Below are 16,729 nucleotides of genomic sequence, written 5' to 3'. Positions count from 1 at the left end.
CCCGCTCTGCTCGGCAGTGTTGGGCTGGCCCCATGCCCGGGCAACTGAAAGGGGAACAGGTTTGGGTGCCCTGCGTTTGTCCTCACTCCTCCAGGCAGCCCCACCGCAGCTCATCTCGGCTGTTGGTGCTCGGGGCATGGAAAGGGCTGGTTTGACAGGACTCTGGGGAAATGACGGAGCCCCGTGAGAGCTGGAGAAGAGCTGGAACCGCAGCTGCGTCACGGGGTGTCCAATGGGGTGATGGAGCCCTGCAGCCACGCTGGGACCCTTCAGACCAAGGGCTCTCCTGGGTTTGGGGCTGCTGTGAGAGCTCTTGGCTGCGGAGCTGGAGGTTGTGCAAAAGCTGAACTTGGAAGCAAATCAGAAACCTCCCTCTGGAAATACCCCTCGGACTGGAAAGTCAGGAGGTCCCGGGGTCAGTGTTCATGGGGGCGGTTCCTGCTGAGCTTAAGAAGGGCTGAGGACAGAGCTGGTGCCCAGAAGGAGACAGCTCCGTCCGGCGGCATTCACTCCCTGGAAGGAGGGAAGGAAGGAAAACCAGCCCTTGCTGCTGCCCTGCTCTGCCGCTGGCTCTGCGGGTGATGGAGTTGGCTACTCTCCTCCTCCTCGTCGGCTTGCTGTGGGGCTGCAGCGGTGAGTGCTGAGGGGGCTGAGAGCCATCCCCATCCCTTAACCCACCTGCTACCCGGCACTGCCACCACTCTCAGTGCTTTAACGTGTGGCACTGTGGGCCACCGTGGCCACTAGGTCTCCCTGCTGCCGAGCCCTGATGGCCACCATGGCCCATTCATGTCACTGCTACCATTCTCCTCATCCTCGCGCTGCAGCCCAGTGCTCAGAGCCGCAGAACGTGCCATCGTGCCAGTGACAGCGTGTGCCTGGCCGGGGTTCGCCGTCCTGCTGCCGGAACAGCAGCGGTGCTGGTGATGGATGAGAACTAGGGGGAATGCTGAGAACTGGGAGGAAGGGGCATTTGGGCTCATTTCGCCAAGAAACAGCTGAAAAACGTCATGGGTGAATGGAGATGGAGGAAGCAGCGATGCCTGCGACGGGGCTGGCAATGCCATGGGCGTGTCTGTGCCCTGGCACAGCGCTCCTGATGCCTGGTGGCAGTGATGGGGATGGAGCTTATGGAGCACCTGAGCATGACCATCCACTTCACAGCAAGCAAAGGAACCAGAGTCCCATTTGCCTTGTGAATTACTGGTTTCTGGTGATTGCCCTTGCCTTAAATCCCATGTTTTTCCCTATCCTCTGCTCAGGGCGACCAGCCAACAAGCTGGTGGTGGTGCCACGGGAGCCGGTGGTGCCGTACGGGGGCTCGGTACAGCTGAACTGCTCACTGGCCTGCCCGGGGGGCACGGTGCAGTGGAAAGGGCTGGACACCAACCTGGGGAGCATCACCTCCTTTGCCACCCACAGTATCCTGCATATCAGCAGCGCCGTGGTGGCCATGGGGGGCACCAAGTTCTGCCAGGGCACTTGCCAAGGGCAGAGCTACCAGCGTGTTGTCAACCTGGAGGTCTATGGTAAGCATCCTCCAGCCTGTCCCTCACCACCTTCCTGGCAAAGTCCTGGATCCCCACAGCAGCCCGGCTCCCTCCTGGGTAACGGTGCCAGAAAATCACTGCTTGACACTGTAATTCTTCTCTCAGCCCTCCCGGACAGGCTGCAGCTGGATGTGGAACCCCATGCTCTGGTGCCAGGGCAGCCAGCCCGCCTGCGCTGCTCGGCTCAGCGCGTGTACCCACCCACGGGGCTGCTGCTCACCTGGTATCGGGGGAACCAAGCACTGGAGGAGGCAGATTTTGATGCCACAGAGACCGATGAGGAGCTATTTGACATCGTGTCCATGCTGCTGGTGGCTGGGAAGGAGGTAGAAGAAGGGGTGGAGTTCAGGTGCGAGTTGACGCTGAATATCAGGCAGGAGACCTTCACCAGGGTGGCATCTGTGACTGTGAGCGCTGCAGGTGAGTGGTGGGGCAGGAGCTGGGGACATGGCTTCAGCACTGCTCCATCCTTTGGATCCAATCCTCATCATCCTGCGCTGCTTTGCTGGAATGGGAGCAATCCTGTTTCTGCATGGCTCTGCAAATCTCCTGTCCCCATCCCTGTCCCTGCTGCCAAACTGGCAGTGCCCGTTTTTTCCTGCTCATTACCTCCTCCTGCCCAGAGCGGGCTGTGTTTGTGGCATGAAGGAGGATGAGCTTGTTGGGCAGTGTGGCCAGAGAAGCACCATCCTGCTCCGAGCCACGGTGAGGCCACTTGTAACCTGTTCACAGCTGTGACCGAGCAGTCGGTGGCCATGGCCACCTCCACGTGGAGCCCCCGGCCAGCGGCAGCTACGACAGGGAGCCCCAGCACGGCCAGGCCCATGAGCACCACAGCGTTGCCCTCAGAGCCAAGTGGTCCCACCACATCCCTGACCACCACGCCGTGGGAGCCAGATGCTGAGACCACGCTGGAGCCGGCTGCTGCCACCAAACCCCCCTCCACAGAGCACCCTACACCCCACGACCTCACCTTGAGCAGTTCCATGGCACCTTTGGCCACCTCTGCACTCTCCAGCTCTGGCACTATGACCCCCCAAGCTGAGGGGACAACTGTGGATGGCATCAGGTGGGGCTCTGCCCCTGTGGACCGGGATACAGGGTTGTCCATAGGGACATTGCCCGCCTGCAGCCTGCAGATCTGGTCGCTGCCTCCCAACGTGACGCGGGGCAGAGCCCTGCGCATCAAATGCTACGCACAGTGCACCGGGAATGCCACCATCCACTGGCGTCGAACCCCTGTGGCCCTTTCCCAGTACCAGGAGGAGGTGTCGGGCAGCAGCTCCACGCTGCGGCTGGACCGTGCTGAGCCCCACCACCAGGGCCACTACGAGTGTGTCCTACTTGGCCATCGCTCCCAGGTGGTCAGCTTGCAACTGACGGTCTTGGATGGTGAGTTGGGGTCTCTCTCCTGTACCCCCGTTGTTGGGCTGGGGCCGCAGTGAGCGGTGGTAGCACCACGGTGGGGGTTTGCTGGCGTGGGCAGAGCCAGCTTGCAATCACACATGCTTCTCCTCTCTTTGCAGAGACATCCAGCACTGTCCCAGCCATCGCTACAGGGACCACAGTCCCACTGCTGGGACTGATCGTCAGCGGCATCGTGTCTCGTCGCCTGTGGAAACGATTCCGATCTCGGTACGAGCTGTCCTAGGAGTGGGAGCTGCCTACGGATGCCTTTGGAGCAGTCTCTGATGTCTTCTTTTTGCTGCTGGCCTCTCCCAGACTTGGGAACGACAAGCAGTTGAGGGAACATGGCAGTGGGGGAGACTGCCACCACCCCAGGACAAGCACTCCAAGACCCCAAGAGTCCCTTTTGAACACTTCATTGGTGCCTGAGGCTGCTGAGGGGCTGTGAGGGGGAGGCTGTGTTGTCCTCAGGGCTTCCAAGGACTGGGAATCGCTCAGCTCCCAGGCGCACACCCTGCTGCTTAGAGGAGCTCACGTGTGAGTCCTGTAGGAGCGGAGACATGGTCACAGGAGACAGAAGGAATGTCAGAAGTGGCAGAGGGACAGGGACAATCCCAGGGCTGGATCATGCTGGGGGTTCCAGCCCTCGGAGGCTCCCGGCACCCGCATGGATGGGCAGGAAGGCAACAGCATGGCCAGAAGCAGCCCTGAGTGGGGGGTTCATGGCGCGGTCAGTGGAGAGAAGGGCTCTGGTGTGTGGCCCACGGACGAGGGGCAATGGGTGTAAACTGGAGAGGGGCAGATTTAGACTGGACATAAGGAAGAATTTCTTCACCATGAGGGTGGGGAGGCCCTGGCCCAGGCTGCCCAGAGCAGTGGTGGCTGCCCCATCCCTGGAGGGGTTCCAGGCCAGGTTGGATGGGCCTTGGAGGCCCTGATCCAGTGGGAGGTGTCCCTGCCCATGGCAGGAGTGAAACTGGATGATCTTTAAAGTCCTTCCCAACCCAAACTATTCTCTGATTCTCTGATTCTGTGACTGAAGCTGTGACCCTGCCCCTCTCAGCCCCTCACGTTCCCCACGCAGCCCGATTGCTAAGGGCAGGGCACGTGCCCGCAGTAGCCATGGCGGCCGCGGCGCCCGTCCCCGCCGCCTTCCGACTCTTGCCCACAGTCAAGATGGCGGCCTGCAGCCTCGCCCAATAGTGGAGCGCACGCCTGCCCTTCCCGCCCGCCACCCCCGATTGGCTGCCAGTATGCAAAATGGCGGCGAGGGCACTTCCCGGAAGTGGCCGTCGCCACCCGCAGCCAAGATGGCGGCGTACGAGAAGAGGCGGGCGGCGGCCGCCCCGGCCCCGAGCAGCGGGCTGGCAGAGCCGACTGGGGCGGCGGACGGTGGGCTGGAGAGCGAGGCGGAGTTCCTACTGCGGGCCGGCGTCACCGCCATGGTGCGGGAGGCGCTGCTGAAGGTGCTGGAGGCGCGGCCCGAAGAGCCCGTCTCCTTCTTGGCCGACTACTTCGAACGGCTGGTGCTGAGCAGCCCCGGTGCGACGGGAGAGTCCTCCGCCGAGCTCCCGGGGCCGCCGCAGCGCCTGGCGCGGGCCCTGTGGTACGTGCGCCTGGCTCACCACTCCCACAGGTGCGGAGGGCGACGGGGTGCGGGTGGCGGACTACAACTCCCGGCATGCCTTGCGGTCGCTGCTGCTGAGGCGTGTGTGGGCGAACGCGCGGGGGACGCTGGGAGTTGTAGTTCAGGGTGGGCGAGGGGGCTGAGCGAAGGGTTAGACTTTAGTAAAGCCTTTGACACAGTTTTTCACAGCGTTCTCTTGAGCAACTCGCTGCCACTGGCCTGGACAGGCCTTTGCTGGGTAAAAAACTGCCTGGACGGCTGGGCTGAGAGAGTGCTGGTAAATGGAGTTCAGTCCAGCTGGAGGCCGGTCCCAGGCAGTGTCCCCAGGGCTCGGCACTGAGTCCAGCTCTGTCCAATAACTTTATCAATAATCTGGATGAAGGGGTTGAGTGCACCCTTAGTAAGTTTGCAGGTGACACTAAGCTGGGCAGAGGTTTCAACTGGATATCAGGAAAAATGTCTTCACCAAAAGGGTTCTCAGGTGTACGCAGAGGCTGCCCAGGGAGGTGGTGGAGTCCCCATCCCTGGAGGGGTTTAAAAGATGGGTAGAGGAGGTGCTCAGGGGTAATTCGGTAGTGGACAGTATGTTTGGACTCAATCTCAAACGTCTTCTCCAGCCAAACAATTCTATGACTGAGGAGGTGCTATGTCTGTGCCATCTCTCGTGGTGAAGAAACTCTTCCTTGGGCTACACATAAGGAAGAATTTCTTCATGATGAGAGTGGTGAGGCAGTGGCACAGTTTGCCCAGGGAAGTTGTGGCTGCCACACCCTTGGAGGTGTTCAAAGCCAGGTTGGATGGGCCTTGGGCAGCCTGAGCCAGTGGGATGTCCCTGCCCATGGCAGGGGATTTGAAACTGGATGATCTTTAAGGTCCCTTCCAACGCACTCTATTCTATGATCTTGCACCAGGACGGCCTTCGACAGCAATGCTGGTGCAGCCTACGAGGTGCTGGGCGCTGGTGGAAGGCGACGGAAGGCCGGTGTGGATGGGCGGTTGTACAGCGAGCTGCTGCGGCGCATCTGCCAGCACGGGGGAGCACCAGCCGAGGCGGCGGCCGCGTTGCTGGGCCGTGTGCGCTGTCGCGACCATGAAGCCGTACCCTTTGATGTCTTCCGATACGGTGTCCTCACCTGCTTTGTCCTCCTGGAGTTCGCTGCCAAGGCTGAGGCACTCTTCACAGTCCTGGATGGCGGTCGCGGCGCTGCCGATGGGAGGCTCTGCCAGGCGGTACTGCGGGCACTGGAGGAGGCGCTGGGCACTGGCCACGTTCCCCTCCCCAGCCGCTACCTGCAGGCGGGCTCCAAGCTGGGCCCGGACGGGCTGGCCTTGGCCATGGACCGGGCGCTGCAGGAGAGGAAGTTGGGTGCTTCCATGAGCAAGGAGGAGTTCCTGAAGAAAGCCACCGCCTTGTTTGTTGCTAAAGTGAAGCCTGTGGAGTAACACCTGGGTGGCAGCACCGCAGATTGCGGCTGCTTTAAACCCCTCAGTGCTCCACGCAGAGCCGTGTGCGTGGAGGGAGCTCCAGAGCCACTCTGGGTGCAGCTTGGGTGCTGCCTGGAGCACTCAGGTCTGCCCAGAGAGATATTCCCCGTTCCCATGGACCTCCCCTGTTGATGGGTGCCCAGCTGCTCCAGCAGGATGAGTCCCTCTCTGCTGCGCCTCTCCTGGCTGCAGCTCCTCAGACCCAGCTGGCCTTAGGAAATCTTTTTTCGGCGTTAACTGAGGACTTGTCAGGAGGCCGATAACCGCAGGGCAGTGACAGCTGTTAAAAATGACCCAGAATGAGGTAAACGTGGGGTTGCACCTCCAGACATCCAGCAGCTCTGTCCTAGCTCCAGCAGTGTCGCGTCTCACAGCTTCCGCAGGGAACGTTGTGGCTGCTTTGGGGTTCGTTTCGTGCCTCCCTGTGAACTGAGGGGCGATGTGTATCCCTGTGGCTGCCATCTTCCCGGTAAACACGGGGCTGATCCGCAGTGGGGGACAAAGCGTGGTGCTATTAGGCAAAATGATTGAAACGCGGAGCAGATAAGAAACGCCTGAGTGGGAGGAAAACCTCAGTGGGAAGGGCCGCGAGCAAGAGCTGCTCAGCCATGAGCCATCTCGGCTGCCTCCTTGCCACACGGTTGCCCAACCACCTCTGGCCGCTGCTCTCCAGGCACTGGAGATCAGAGCTCATAGCTGAGCAAGGACTTCTGTATATTCCGTGATGATTTGGGACATGGAGCACTGGATCAAGGCAATTGCTACTCCCCGAGGCCGAGGTTTGCTTCTGAACAGAGATATGTGCTGAAACGTGCTATTTATTTGAACCTGTGTTAATTATTTATAATTCTCAGTTTACTGGAAGACATTAAAGCTTTTTATTGTTTTCTAGTGGCCAATTTCTTTGCTGCCCTGTGGTATTCAGCACCAGAATGGACACTCGGATGCTTGCTACACTCTCTGTCTTCAGGAGTCGATGCGGGCAGCCTGTCTGGCTGCAGGTATGGCACTGCCAACGACTTGTTCCTACCAAAACCAAGGAAGCAGGGAGGGTGCCCTTCCTGCTCCAGGTTGTTTCTGAGCGGATGTTTTGATCCCTGTGGGCAGGAGGGGCACCACCTGGAGCCAGCCCTGGGTGAAGCTGTGGGAGGTGGTTCCCAAACAAGGCAGGATGTGACAGAAGGGGAGGTGAGAAGTGGTGATGCTGGAGAGATCGTAGCTGGGGCCATGCCAGGAGCAGCCTCTGCCTGAATTCCAGGCACAGACATGTAAAAGACCATGAAGAATGGCATGGATGTAGTAATTGTGCTACATGCTTCCTCCTGCTGATGGTGTCACCGCTTGGAGAAGAGGCCTAAACCACCCCACTCACACAAACACTGACCTGAAACTGCACGGCCTCATTAATCTTAGAATCACAGAATGCCAGGTTGGAAGGGACCTCAAGGATCATCTGATCCAACCATTTTAGGTGATTCTCGGTTTACATGAGATGGGCCAGCACCCTGTCAGGCAGAGCCTTACAATTGTTCAAGGCAGAGAAATCTATCACTTCCCTGGGGAGATTCTATAATTATTTCAATGTTCAGCTGTTCTCATGGTGAAAATTTTTCTTCTGGAATCCAATTGGAATCTCCCCAGGAACAGCTTATACCCATTACCACTTGTCTTTACCATGTTACTCCTTGTAAAAAGGGAGTCTCCATCATCTTGAGTCTCCATCTGGCATTGTGAGCACAGAGGGTGGGATTTGGTGTCAGGAGGGTCCTGGGGAGCCTCCTGTGGACAGGGAGGTCAAGGGCGGGTGAGTCCTGCGTGGCTGCTGTGGCCCTGGTCAGAATTATGGAATAGTTTGGGTTGGAAGGGACCTCAGGTTGGAAGGGATCAGGGGCTCCAAGCCCCATCCAATCTGGCCTGGAACCCCTCCAGGGATGGGGCAGCCACCACTGCTCTGGGCAACCTGTTCCAGGGCCTCCCCACCCTCACAGCAAAACATTTCTCCCTAAGATCTCATCTCAATCTCCCCTCTTGCAGCTCCAAACCATTCCCCTCATCCTGTCCCTGCCCTCCCTGATCCAGAGCCCCTCCCCAGCTTTCCTGGAGCCCCTTTCAGCACTGGAAGCTGCTCTAAGGTCTTCCCTACAGCCTTCTCTTCTCCAGGCTGAACAACCCCAACTCTCTCAACCTGTCCTTGTACCAGGAGTGCTCCAGCCCTTGGATCATCTCCGTGGCCTCGTCTGGACTCGCTCACAGCTCCGTGTCCTCCCTGTGCTGAGGACTCCCGAACTGGACACATGGCTCCAGGTGGGGTCTCACCAGAGCAGGGCAGGATGCCCTCCCGTGGCCCTCACACCAGCACTGGGATGGGTGGTGGAGGAGGCAGCCAGAAGCACAGCTGTGCTGCCAGACCGGTCCCAGCTCCCCTCCACCATCGCAGGCCTCGCACCTCACCCACCTGTGCGCAGCCAAAGTGGCCACGAGCTCTGATAGGCGGAGACATCGCCTGGGGGGTGGAGCCTGCCCTGGCCCCGCCCCTTCCGCCGACCGTGCGCTCTGATAGGCAGACAGCGCGCTGAGGGGGTGGAGTCTGATCTGGCGCTGCGCTTTGATAGGCGGAGATGCACTCGCGGGTGGAGCCTGTACTGACCACGCCCCTCGCGGCATCTTTGCCCTCTGATAAGCGGAGATAGAGGCCGGGGGCGAGGAGAAACGAGCCCAAGCCCCGCCCCCGCGCCACCAGTGCGCTCTGATAGGCGGACAGCGCTCGCGGGGGTAGAGCCCGTCCTGGCCACGTTCCCCATCCCGGCGCTGCGCTCTGATAAGTGGATATCACTCAGGGAGGCGGAGCCTGCTCTGGTCCTGCTCTCTGATAGGCGGACATCACGGGGGAGGGGCCTGTACTAGCCCCGCCCTCCGCACCAGGACTCCATCTCCCGTCGTGCCCCGCGCGGCTGCGCTCGCAGCGGCCGCGGAGCATCGGCCGCGTCCCCGCCGCCCCCCCCCCCTACCTTCCCCGCTCCCCGACGCGGCCATCGCGCCTACGCCAGTCCCCGGCTCCGCTCGCGGCCTACCCCTGCTTCTCGGTATGGCTCGGCCCTTGGTGCCCAGCTCGCAGAAAGCGCTGCTGCTGGAGCTGAAAGGGCTGCAGGAGGAGCCCGTGGAAGGGTTCCGGGTCAACCTGGTGGACGAGGGGGATCTCTACAACTGGGAAGTGGCCATCTTCGGCCCCCCGAATACCTACTATGAGGGCGGGTACTTCAAGGTGAGGGGCTGGGGGGAGCAGGGGAGGGAGATGGAGGAGTGAAGTATACAGGAGGTGAAGCTCGGGGGGGAAGGGGGGGGGCTGCCTTGGTGTCTGGGTTGGGGAAGATGGGGTGAAAGCAGAGTACAGGGTGAGGGGGGATCAGTGTGGGAGAGGATCCCTTGAGAAGGGGTTTGGGAAGGGGGAGAGCCTGGAAGAGGGCTGTGGGGTAAGAGGGAGGTGGCTGAGGTGGTACAGGGGGATGGCAGGAGCTGCTCCTGAGTTCCAGGGGTGCCAGGGAGAGCCAGTCTGGAGCTGGGCAGCTCGGGGTGCATGGGCTTTGGGATTTAGGGTACTCCTGGGGCACCTGAAAGTGAAGCTTTGGTAGTGGTGAGGCTCAGTGTGTGGGTGGGGGAGAAAGCAGAATAGGGGATGAGGGGGATCCATGAGGGAGAGGATCCCTTGGGAGGGCGTTTGAGAAGGGGGAGAGCATCCCAGTGGTTGGATTGTGGTGGGAAGGCAAGAGCTGCTCCAGAGTTCCAGGGATGCTGAGCACCAGGGAGAGCTGAGGCTTTGGGAGCTGGGGCACCTGAAAGAGTGGTCAAACATTGGAACAAGCTGCCCAGGGCAGTGGTAGAATCTCCATCCCTGGAGGGGTTCAAAAACCTTCTATCCATGGCAGTTTGGGACATAGTTTAGTAGCGATAGTGGGGTTGGGCTGACGGTTGGACTGGATGATCTTGGAGGTCTTTTCCAACCTTAATGATTCTGTGATTCCATGGGAGCCTGTGTGCAGGTTGCTGCTGCTGAAGGATCCCCAGCGTTGGAAGGGGCTCTGCCTCCCAGGGCTTTTCCTCCTCTCTGCCCCTCCATTCTCCCACTCTGTGGACAGAGGAGAGCACTTGGGAAGGCCACTCTCCCCTCTCCCACCATCGCCCCCAAACTTGGGAAGAGAGGCAAAAGGGTGGGTGGTGTGGGCATAGAGCAGGTGTTGTGATCGTTGTGACTGGAGTTCCAGTGCACAGTCTCTGTCCGGATGATGCGTACGAGCTCTTCCCAAGTGTTGTGCAACCTGCAGAGCTGTTTTCTTCCTCTTTCACATCCTCCCTCCTCCACCACGGGCTGTCCTGTCTCCATCCTGTTGCTGGCAGGGTGGGGATACTCCGGGGTGACTCAGCCAAGGGGCAGCTGTGCCAGAGAGCAGGGTGGTTTGTTTTTCCCCGTGAGCGGTGGCAGCCAAGTCTGATGCTTCAGAGCCCAGTTTGCTGAAATGGAGGCTTTTTTCCATAGCCTCTTTGGCACTGGGCCCTTTGAATTCCCACCCTTTTGCAGCTTCTGCTCCTGTTTTGTGCCCAGGAGCTTCCAGACTGAGTGTTGCCGGGTGGCAGAAGGTGAGGGACTTCCCGAGGAGAGAGACGGGGACGAGTCCTCTTCCAGCTCGTGGGAACGTCATGTTTGTGTATGGTGAATCAGGGCTGTTTTCCGCACCCCTTCAGCATCACTTTGCCTCTGGCTGGTTGTGTTCCCATCCCGTCTGGCAGACAAAGGGATTATTCTGTGTTGTTCAGCTGTTTGGCCAGGGCCGTGTGTTGCTGTGCGTGCCCTGGGCTGCTCCACACACACGCACAAACCCCAGCTGCCGCCTCACTGTTCCTTTATTTCCCACTTCATCCTGCACTGCAAAGCACAGGGCGGCCGGACAAAGAGAGGGAAGGTGGGAATGTGTGCAGGGATGAACCCGCCGCCCTCAGGAGCCCCTTGGATTCATAGTGAGGTCAATGGGTGCTGAGGGCAGAACTTGGCAGGGTGGAAGAGGTTGCAGGGCAGAGGCGCTGCACCCAACGTGGAGTTGGAACCTTGGGAAGGGGATGAGTGTCTCTGCCTTCCTCACTAATTGTGTAATGATTGCAAGCTGATGAGCAGCTCTGGCAGCATCACCTGTTGTCGAGGCTGTGATTCCAGAAGCATCCAAAGCCTCGTTTGCAGTTACCCTCTGGAATGGGGACTGTGCCGGGCTCATTCCACAGGTGAATAGCGATGCTGGGTCACTGCAAGGCAGAGCTGGGGAAGTTGGTGCTGTCACTTCACAGATCCAATATCCAAATTCCCCTGTACCCGAACTGAAGGAGCAGGAAATGTTCCCTGAGTTGTTAGTGTGTGCTTTAAATCTTCACCATTTGTTTTTGGCTGTTGGCTTTTTTTACGAGCAGCAGCTGAATCTTGATCTGGAAGTTTGCTCCCAATGCCTGGAAGCACCCAAAAGCCGAAGGAGTCCCCTCGGGTTGTGCAGCCGTGTGGAGAGAAGCTGTCCTGTCCTTGCAGGATGCTGCACAGGACAGGGACGTCGCTGTGTCTCTGTGCCATCTCAGGCTTCCCTATCTTACTTGGAGGCCAACAGCAACCCTGTCCCGCCTTAGTCCTTTGGTTTCCATGGCCATCGCCTGCTGGAGAAGCCGGTGCTGGGCTGGCTGTCACTGCTGGCGCTGGAGCCGTGGGCTGCGGCGTGATCTTCATGTGCTTTTATTTTTAGCACCTGAGCCGTGCACTGCGGCCAGCCTTGTCTTGGGCTCTTTTTCTCATGCTGAGGGGCTATTTTTGGAGATTTGTTGTGTCAATCGGAGCACGATACGTCCTGCAGGGTAAACAACCCCTCCTCTGGTGGCACAGCCATTGTAGTGTCCCTGACTGTAGGATGGAGATATTCTCAACTCACAGTATGCCTCCAAATGCCACTCGGTGTTGTCATCCTGTGCTGTGAGTGCCAGCATGGTGAGCATCCAAGGCGCATTACGAGCTCTCGCTCCCTCCCTCCGTGTCAAAGAGCACCAACAAGGCCCTGGTGGAGAAGAGGTGGTGGGGCAGGATGGTGGTGACAGAGCTGCTGCGGCTTGCAAGCTCATCTGTGGTGGAGGCCGGTGGATTAAGCTTAAAGACGGGAGATTTAGATGAGATATTAGGAGGAAATGTGCGACTGTGAGGGTGGGGAGGCTCTGGAACAGGTTGCCCAGAGGAATTGTAGATGTCCCATCCCTGGAGGTGTTGAAGGCCAGGTTGGATGGGGCTTGGAGCAACTGGATCCAGTGGGAGGTGTCCCTGCCCATGGCATGGGGTGGAACTGGATGGGCTTTAAGGTCTTTTCCAACCCAAACCATTTTATGATGCAGAGGCTCCATCCCTGCAGGATCACAGCTGGACTTGGCAGAGGTTCCTTTGTCCTGGTGGTGTTGAGAGATCTGTGGTTTCCTTCCCATCCATCTCACAAGCTGATGCTCACTTCTCCTTGTTGTTTCCTTGCAGGCTCGCCTCCGATTTCCCATCGACTACCCCTATTCTCCTCCTGCCTTTAGGTTCTTAACCAAAATGTGGCACCCAAATATCTATGAGGTAGGTGACCTGGGACAGCATGGGGCATCCCAGGTGGGGGTGATTGTCTCCATCCGTGGCGGTGGTACAGGATGAAAATGCCTTTGTCTGGCACTGGTGGATGGCATTGGAAACTTCGTGCCTTTGGGACTCAGTGCCTGGCACGGGGAATGCAGTTAATGAGCTTATGATAGCTTCCTGTCCCAGAGCTGTTCCAGGTCAGCCAGGCTTTCCAGGCTTGAAGGCTCCCACATTTGACTGGCAGGGATTTCATGGTTAGACCACAAGTGGAAGCAGAACGAGGAGCGTTCACAGCCCCAGGATGGCATGGATGGGTGCCTGTGGGGCAGGAATGGTTTTAGCCAAGAGGCACGTGGATGCAACATCTTCAGGCGTCAGACAGCTGAAGGTGAGGCAGTGTCCTCTGTACCATGCCAGTGGTCGTGGGTGCTTATCTGAGTCCTGAGGTTGCAGGCAGCGTAGTAGAGACCACTGCATCCGTGGTGCCTTTCTAGGGACTGAAAGAACAGGCTGGGATTGCCTCAGCTGGCTGAAACCTAAGGGAAGAGCAAGGAGGCTAGGATCTAAAGCTACTGGAGAGTGTCCAGAAGAGGCCATAAAGTTGGTGAAGTGTTTAGATGGGAAGTCATATGAGGAGCCGCTAAAGTCACTGGGTCTGTTCAGCCTGGAGAAGAGGAGACTGCAGGAAGACCTGCAGCTTCCTCACAAGGGGAAGAGGAGGAGCAGGTGCTGAGCTCTTCTCTCTGGACCCGAGGGAATGGCAGGAAGAGGCCAAAGAAGGTTAGGTTGGACATTAGGGAAAGGTTCTTCACCCAGAGGGTGGTGAAGCATGAACGGCTCCCAGGGAAGCAGTCACAGTAGGTGTTGTGCTGTGCAGGGACAGGAGCTGGACTCAATGATCCTTGTGGGTCCCCTCCAAGTCGGGATTTTGTATGATTCAGGCTACTGGAACAGGGGATCAAGCTGCTGCTGGAGGTTCCTTGGGCAACAGTTCCTAAGGGTCCCATTTCCCTCTTGCTTTCAGACTGGTGATGTCTGCATCTCGATACTGCACCCACCAGTGGATGACCCGCAGAGCGGGGAGCTGCCATCAGAGCGGTGGAATCCCACCCAGAACGTGCGGTGAGTGCTATGCGGGGAGAGGACTACAGCAGCAGGGATGGGAATGCAAGGAGATGTGGACTGCCTTCTGCTCCCGTAGCCTGCGGGAGATGCCAGGAGGTTGCTGAAAGGCACTTGGGCTCTGTGCTTCGCTGAAGAAGAGTGGGAGCTTGCGCAGGAGCATGTGTGAACCTCGCAGCCCATGCAGTGCTGTCTCCTGCCTGGTGGACCCTTGTGGATGGGCTCGTACCAGGTCCACCTCCCACTCATGGGACACGGAGATGCAAGATATGGTGGCTGCTGGCCTTGCCAGGACAGAGGCAGTTGCCGCAGCTCTTACCAGCTTTTGTTGCTTGATTCCCAGGACCATTCTCCTGAGCGTGATCTCACTGCTGAATGAACCCAACACCTTTTCTCCAGCCAACGTGGACGCTTCCGTGATGTACCGCAAGTGGAAGGAGAGCAAAGGGAAGGACCGGGAGTACACAGACATCATCAGGTGCGTGCTGAGCTGAGCTCAGGCCCAGCAGTGCGGTGCCACTGCCAGGAACACTTGTTAAGCTGTAGTTTTGCAGGACATGGAGGATCTTGAGGGCATATCCTGCCCTGCTGAGTCCCATCTGCAGGCTGATAGGATTCTGCCCACTATGGCAGGGAGGGTGGAACTGGATGATCTTTAAGGTCCCTTCCAACCCAAACCATTCAATGGCCTCAGGTTGTGCCAGGAGAGGTTTAGATTGGATATTAAGCAAAATTTTCTTCACTGAAAGCGTGGTGAAGCCCTTTCAGAGGCTGCCCAGGGCAGTGGTGGAGTCTCCATCCCTGAAGGGGTTCAAAAAGCATGTAGATATGGCACTTCAGGACATGGTTTAGTAGGGATGGTGGTCTTGGGCTGACGATTGAACTGGATGAGCTTAGAGGTCTTTTTTAACCTTAATGAGACTGTGGTTCTATGATTCTGGCTCTGAGCGTGGCTTTTGGGAGAAGCTTGGGTGGGGTATGTGCTCGGCTTTGCTCTCAGCCTATGCCCTGGCCCTTTTCGGCTCCAGAGCTGAGGGTCTGGGTTTGTAGCAGGCATGGTGCTGGTATGGCCTCGCTGTCAGGGCGATCAACACAGGAGGGTACTGAGCTGCAGCCTGGCCAGCCCTAGCACGAAAAGGGATCCCTTGGAACGTAGAATCATAGAACAAGCTGAATTGGAAGAGATCCACAGGGAACATCAAGTTCAGCTCCTGTCCCTGCACAGGACAACCCTAACATTCGCACCATGTGGCTGAGGGCATTGGCCAAATGCCATGGCTGCTTCCCTGAGAGCTGTTCCAGTGCTCCACCATTCTCTGGGTGAAGAACCTCTTCCTAATGTCCAACCTAACCCTCCCCTGGTGCATCTTCTGCCATTCATTTGGGTCCTGTCGTTGGTCGCAGTGCTCTCCCTCCTCTGCCTGGGGTGAAATGGGAAGGGTTGAGCTGCGTGTGGCGATGGAGTTGCTCTGTGCGATTGCTTCCTCCTCACCTCCTGCCTCTCTCCTTCCAGGAAGCAAGTCTTGGGTACGAAGGTGGATGCCGAGCGGGATGGTGTGAAGGTTCCCACCACACTGGCAGAGTACTGTGTGAAGACCAAGACTCCAGCTCCAGATGAAGGCTCGGATCTCTTCTACGATGACTACTATGAGGACGATGAGGCAGAGGAGGAGGAGGCAGGCAGCTGCTACGGTGATGAGGATGACTCCGGCAATGAGGAATCTTGATGGCCCTCTAACATTGCTAAACTTACTATAAACTACTGAATTTTACCTCAGCTGGGACAAACTGGTTTGAATTTAGGATCTGTCAGCCCTGAAATGAACTCTCTACCTCGCAGGGCGACTGTTCTGCTGTGGCAAAGGAAAGCCCACTACTGTCTTTGTAGAAAAAGCAAAAAAAAAAAACAAACCCTAACCCGATTTTATAAACGTTCTGGGTGGGTGGGGATGGGGAAATCGCTTTGGGGCCTTCATGAATCTGTGGAAGCCAGGGAGCTGGTGGCTCTGGATGAGGAGTGACGGCAAAACCTGGTCTGGCTGCCCATCCTCTGGGCATGTTTATCTCCTCTGCAGCCCCACCTGGGAGTGTTGGGGAGGCTCTGGAGGGTCGGTGAGTGGTTGCACGGGAAGCGTGTGAACATGGTGCAGCTTCCAAAGTGTCTTGAGCTGGAAGGGCTACAGGGTGACCCTGGCCAACCACTGGGACTCTCCTGCTGCCCCTTCCTGCAATCCAGAGCTGCATTCGCAGGGAGGATTTGAGGCATCGGGCAGGAAATGCCGAGCACTGCAGGGCACGGGGATGGGTGCTTGGAATTTTTACCTGGCTGGGAGGGACAGGGGTAGTTCTGACTCTTTCTGCTTCTGTATTTTTGGAAACTATTTAATAAAGTCCTTCAAGGAAAGGGCTGTGTGGTGAGACTTTGCTGCAATCTGCGCCCACGCTACCAGGGTTTCCATGCCCACTGTACCCTGGCTGCTCCCCTGCAGCCCTGGCAGGGAGGGATGGGTGAGCTGGCAGCTCTGTGGGCACTGCTGAGTGGCCTTTGGGGCTCACAGTGACTATTTTTTCCTCCCTCCTCAACTTCCAGGGAACCCTTTGGCCTGGGAGAGTGCATCCGTGCCCTTTCTAGCGAGAGGAGGGTGCAGCATTCGCTGCCTCTGCCCCGGTGCTATGGCCAACGCTCGCTCTTTGCCTGAGCAGAATGCTGGTTCCACCAAGCCCTCCAATCCGTCCAGCACCACACTGGGAATGTGTATTTTCCCTTCCTGCTCTTCCAAGATAACTTTTCAGGAGCAGGCCTGCCCAGGCAGCACCTGGCTGAGTGGAGCAGTGGCTGATGGGCGCTCAGAGCCCTTGCGGCTGCTCTGATCCGGGTGCAGCTGGGTGTGCCACAGGTCAGGACCAGCCGGG

The 16,729-nt window shown here is 58.2% G+C and overlaps 3 protein-coding genes across 3 annotated transcripts; all 3 read left to right on the top strand.

Moving 5' to 3' along the window:
• The first annotated feature begins 468 nt into the window (after nt 1–468).
• On the top strand, nt 469–3,972 carry MADCAM1 (mucosal vascular addressin cell adhesion molecule 1). The gene is made up of 5 exons (XM_009570518.2): nt 469–633; nt 1,263–1,529; nt 1,656–1,970; nt 2,283–2,942; nt 3,077–3,972. Exons 1-5 carry the CDS (start codon nt 582–584, stop codon nt 3,199–3,201), a joined length of 1,419 nt encoding a protein of 472 aa, XP_009568813.2. The 5' UTR covers nt 469–581; the 3' UTR covers nt 3,202–3,972.
• Nucleotides 3,973–4,054: 82 nt separating this feature from the next.
• Nucleotides 4,055–6,948, top strand: TPGS1 (tubulin polyglutamylase complex subunit 1). Its single transcript, XM_054050031.1, has 2 exons — nt 4,055–4,593; nt 5,496–6,948. The coding sequence occupies exons 1-2, from the start codon at nt 4,211–4,213 to the stop codon at nt 6,025–6,027; spliced, it is 915 nt and encodes a 304-aa protein (XP_053906006.1). The 5' UTR covers nt 4,055–4,210; the 3' UTR covers nt 6,028–6,948.
• Nucleotides 6,949–9,008: 2,060 nt separating this feature from the next.
• Nucleotides 9,009–15,727, top strand: CDC34 (cell division cycle 34, ubiqiutin conjugating enzyme). Its single transcript, XM_009570502.2, has 5 exons — nt 9,009–9,331; nt 12,608–12,694; nt 13,719–13,816; nt 14,160–14,294; nt 15,330–15,727. The coding sequence occupies exons 1-5, from the start codon at nt 9,155–9,157 to the stop codon at nt 15,541–15,543; spliced, it is 711 nt and encodes a 236-aa protein (XP_009568797.1). The 5' UTR covers nt 9,009–9,154; the 3' UTR covers nt 15,544–15,727.
• The last annotated feature ends 1,002 nt before the right edge of the window (nt 15,728–16,729 follow it).

The sequence above is a fragment of the Cuculus canorus genome, chromosome 27 (genome assembly GCF_017976375.1).
Source record: "Cuculus canorus isolate bCucCan1 chromosome 27, bCucCan1.pri, whole genome shotgun sequence".
Lineage (NCBI taxonomy): Eukaryota > Metazoa > Chordata > Aves > Cuculiformes > Cuculidae > Cuculus > Cuculus canorus.
This window is presented reverse-complemented; position numbering and strand designations above follow the sequence as displayed.

Excerpts from the sequence above, each read along its gene's own strand:
- MADCAM1 (XM_009570518.2), top strand. The coding sequence starts at position 582 with ATGGAGTTGGCTACTCTCCTCCTCCTCGTCGGCTTGCTGTGGGGCTGC. Across the intron at positions 634-1,262 it reads CTTGCTGTGGGGCTGCAGCG|GGCGACCAGCCAACAAGCTG; the intron begins GTGAGTGCTGAG and ends TCCTCTGCTCAG. Across the intron at positions 1,530-1,655 it reads TGTCAACCTGGAGGTCTATG|CCCTCCCGGACAGGCTGCAG; the intron begins GTAAGCATCCTC and ends TTCTTCTCTCAG.
- TPGS1 (XM_054050031.1), top strand. The coding sequence starts at position 4,211 with ATGCAAAATGGCGGCGAGGGCACTTCCCGGAAGTGGCCGTCGCCACCC. Across the intron at positions 4,594-5,495 it reads CTGGCTCACCACTCCCACAG|GACGGCCTTCGACAGCAATG; the intron begins GTGCGGAGGGCG and ends ATCTTGCACCAG.
- CDC34 (XM_009570502.2), top strand. The coding sequence starts at position 9,155 with ATGGCTCGGCCCTTGGTGCCCAGCTCGCAGAAAGCGCTGCTGCTGGAG. Across the intron at positions 13,817-14,159 it reads AATCCCACCCAGAACGTGCG|GACCATTCTCCTGAGCGTGA; the intron begins GTGAGTGCTATG and ends CTTGATTCCCAG. Across the intron at positions 14,295-15,329 it reads GAGTACACAGACATCATCAG|GAAGCAAGTCTTGGGTACGA; the intron begins GTGCGTGCTGAG and ends CTCTCCTTCCAG.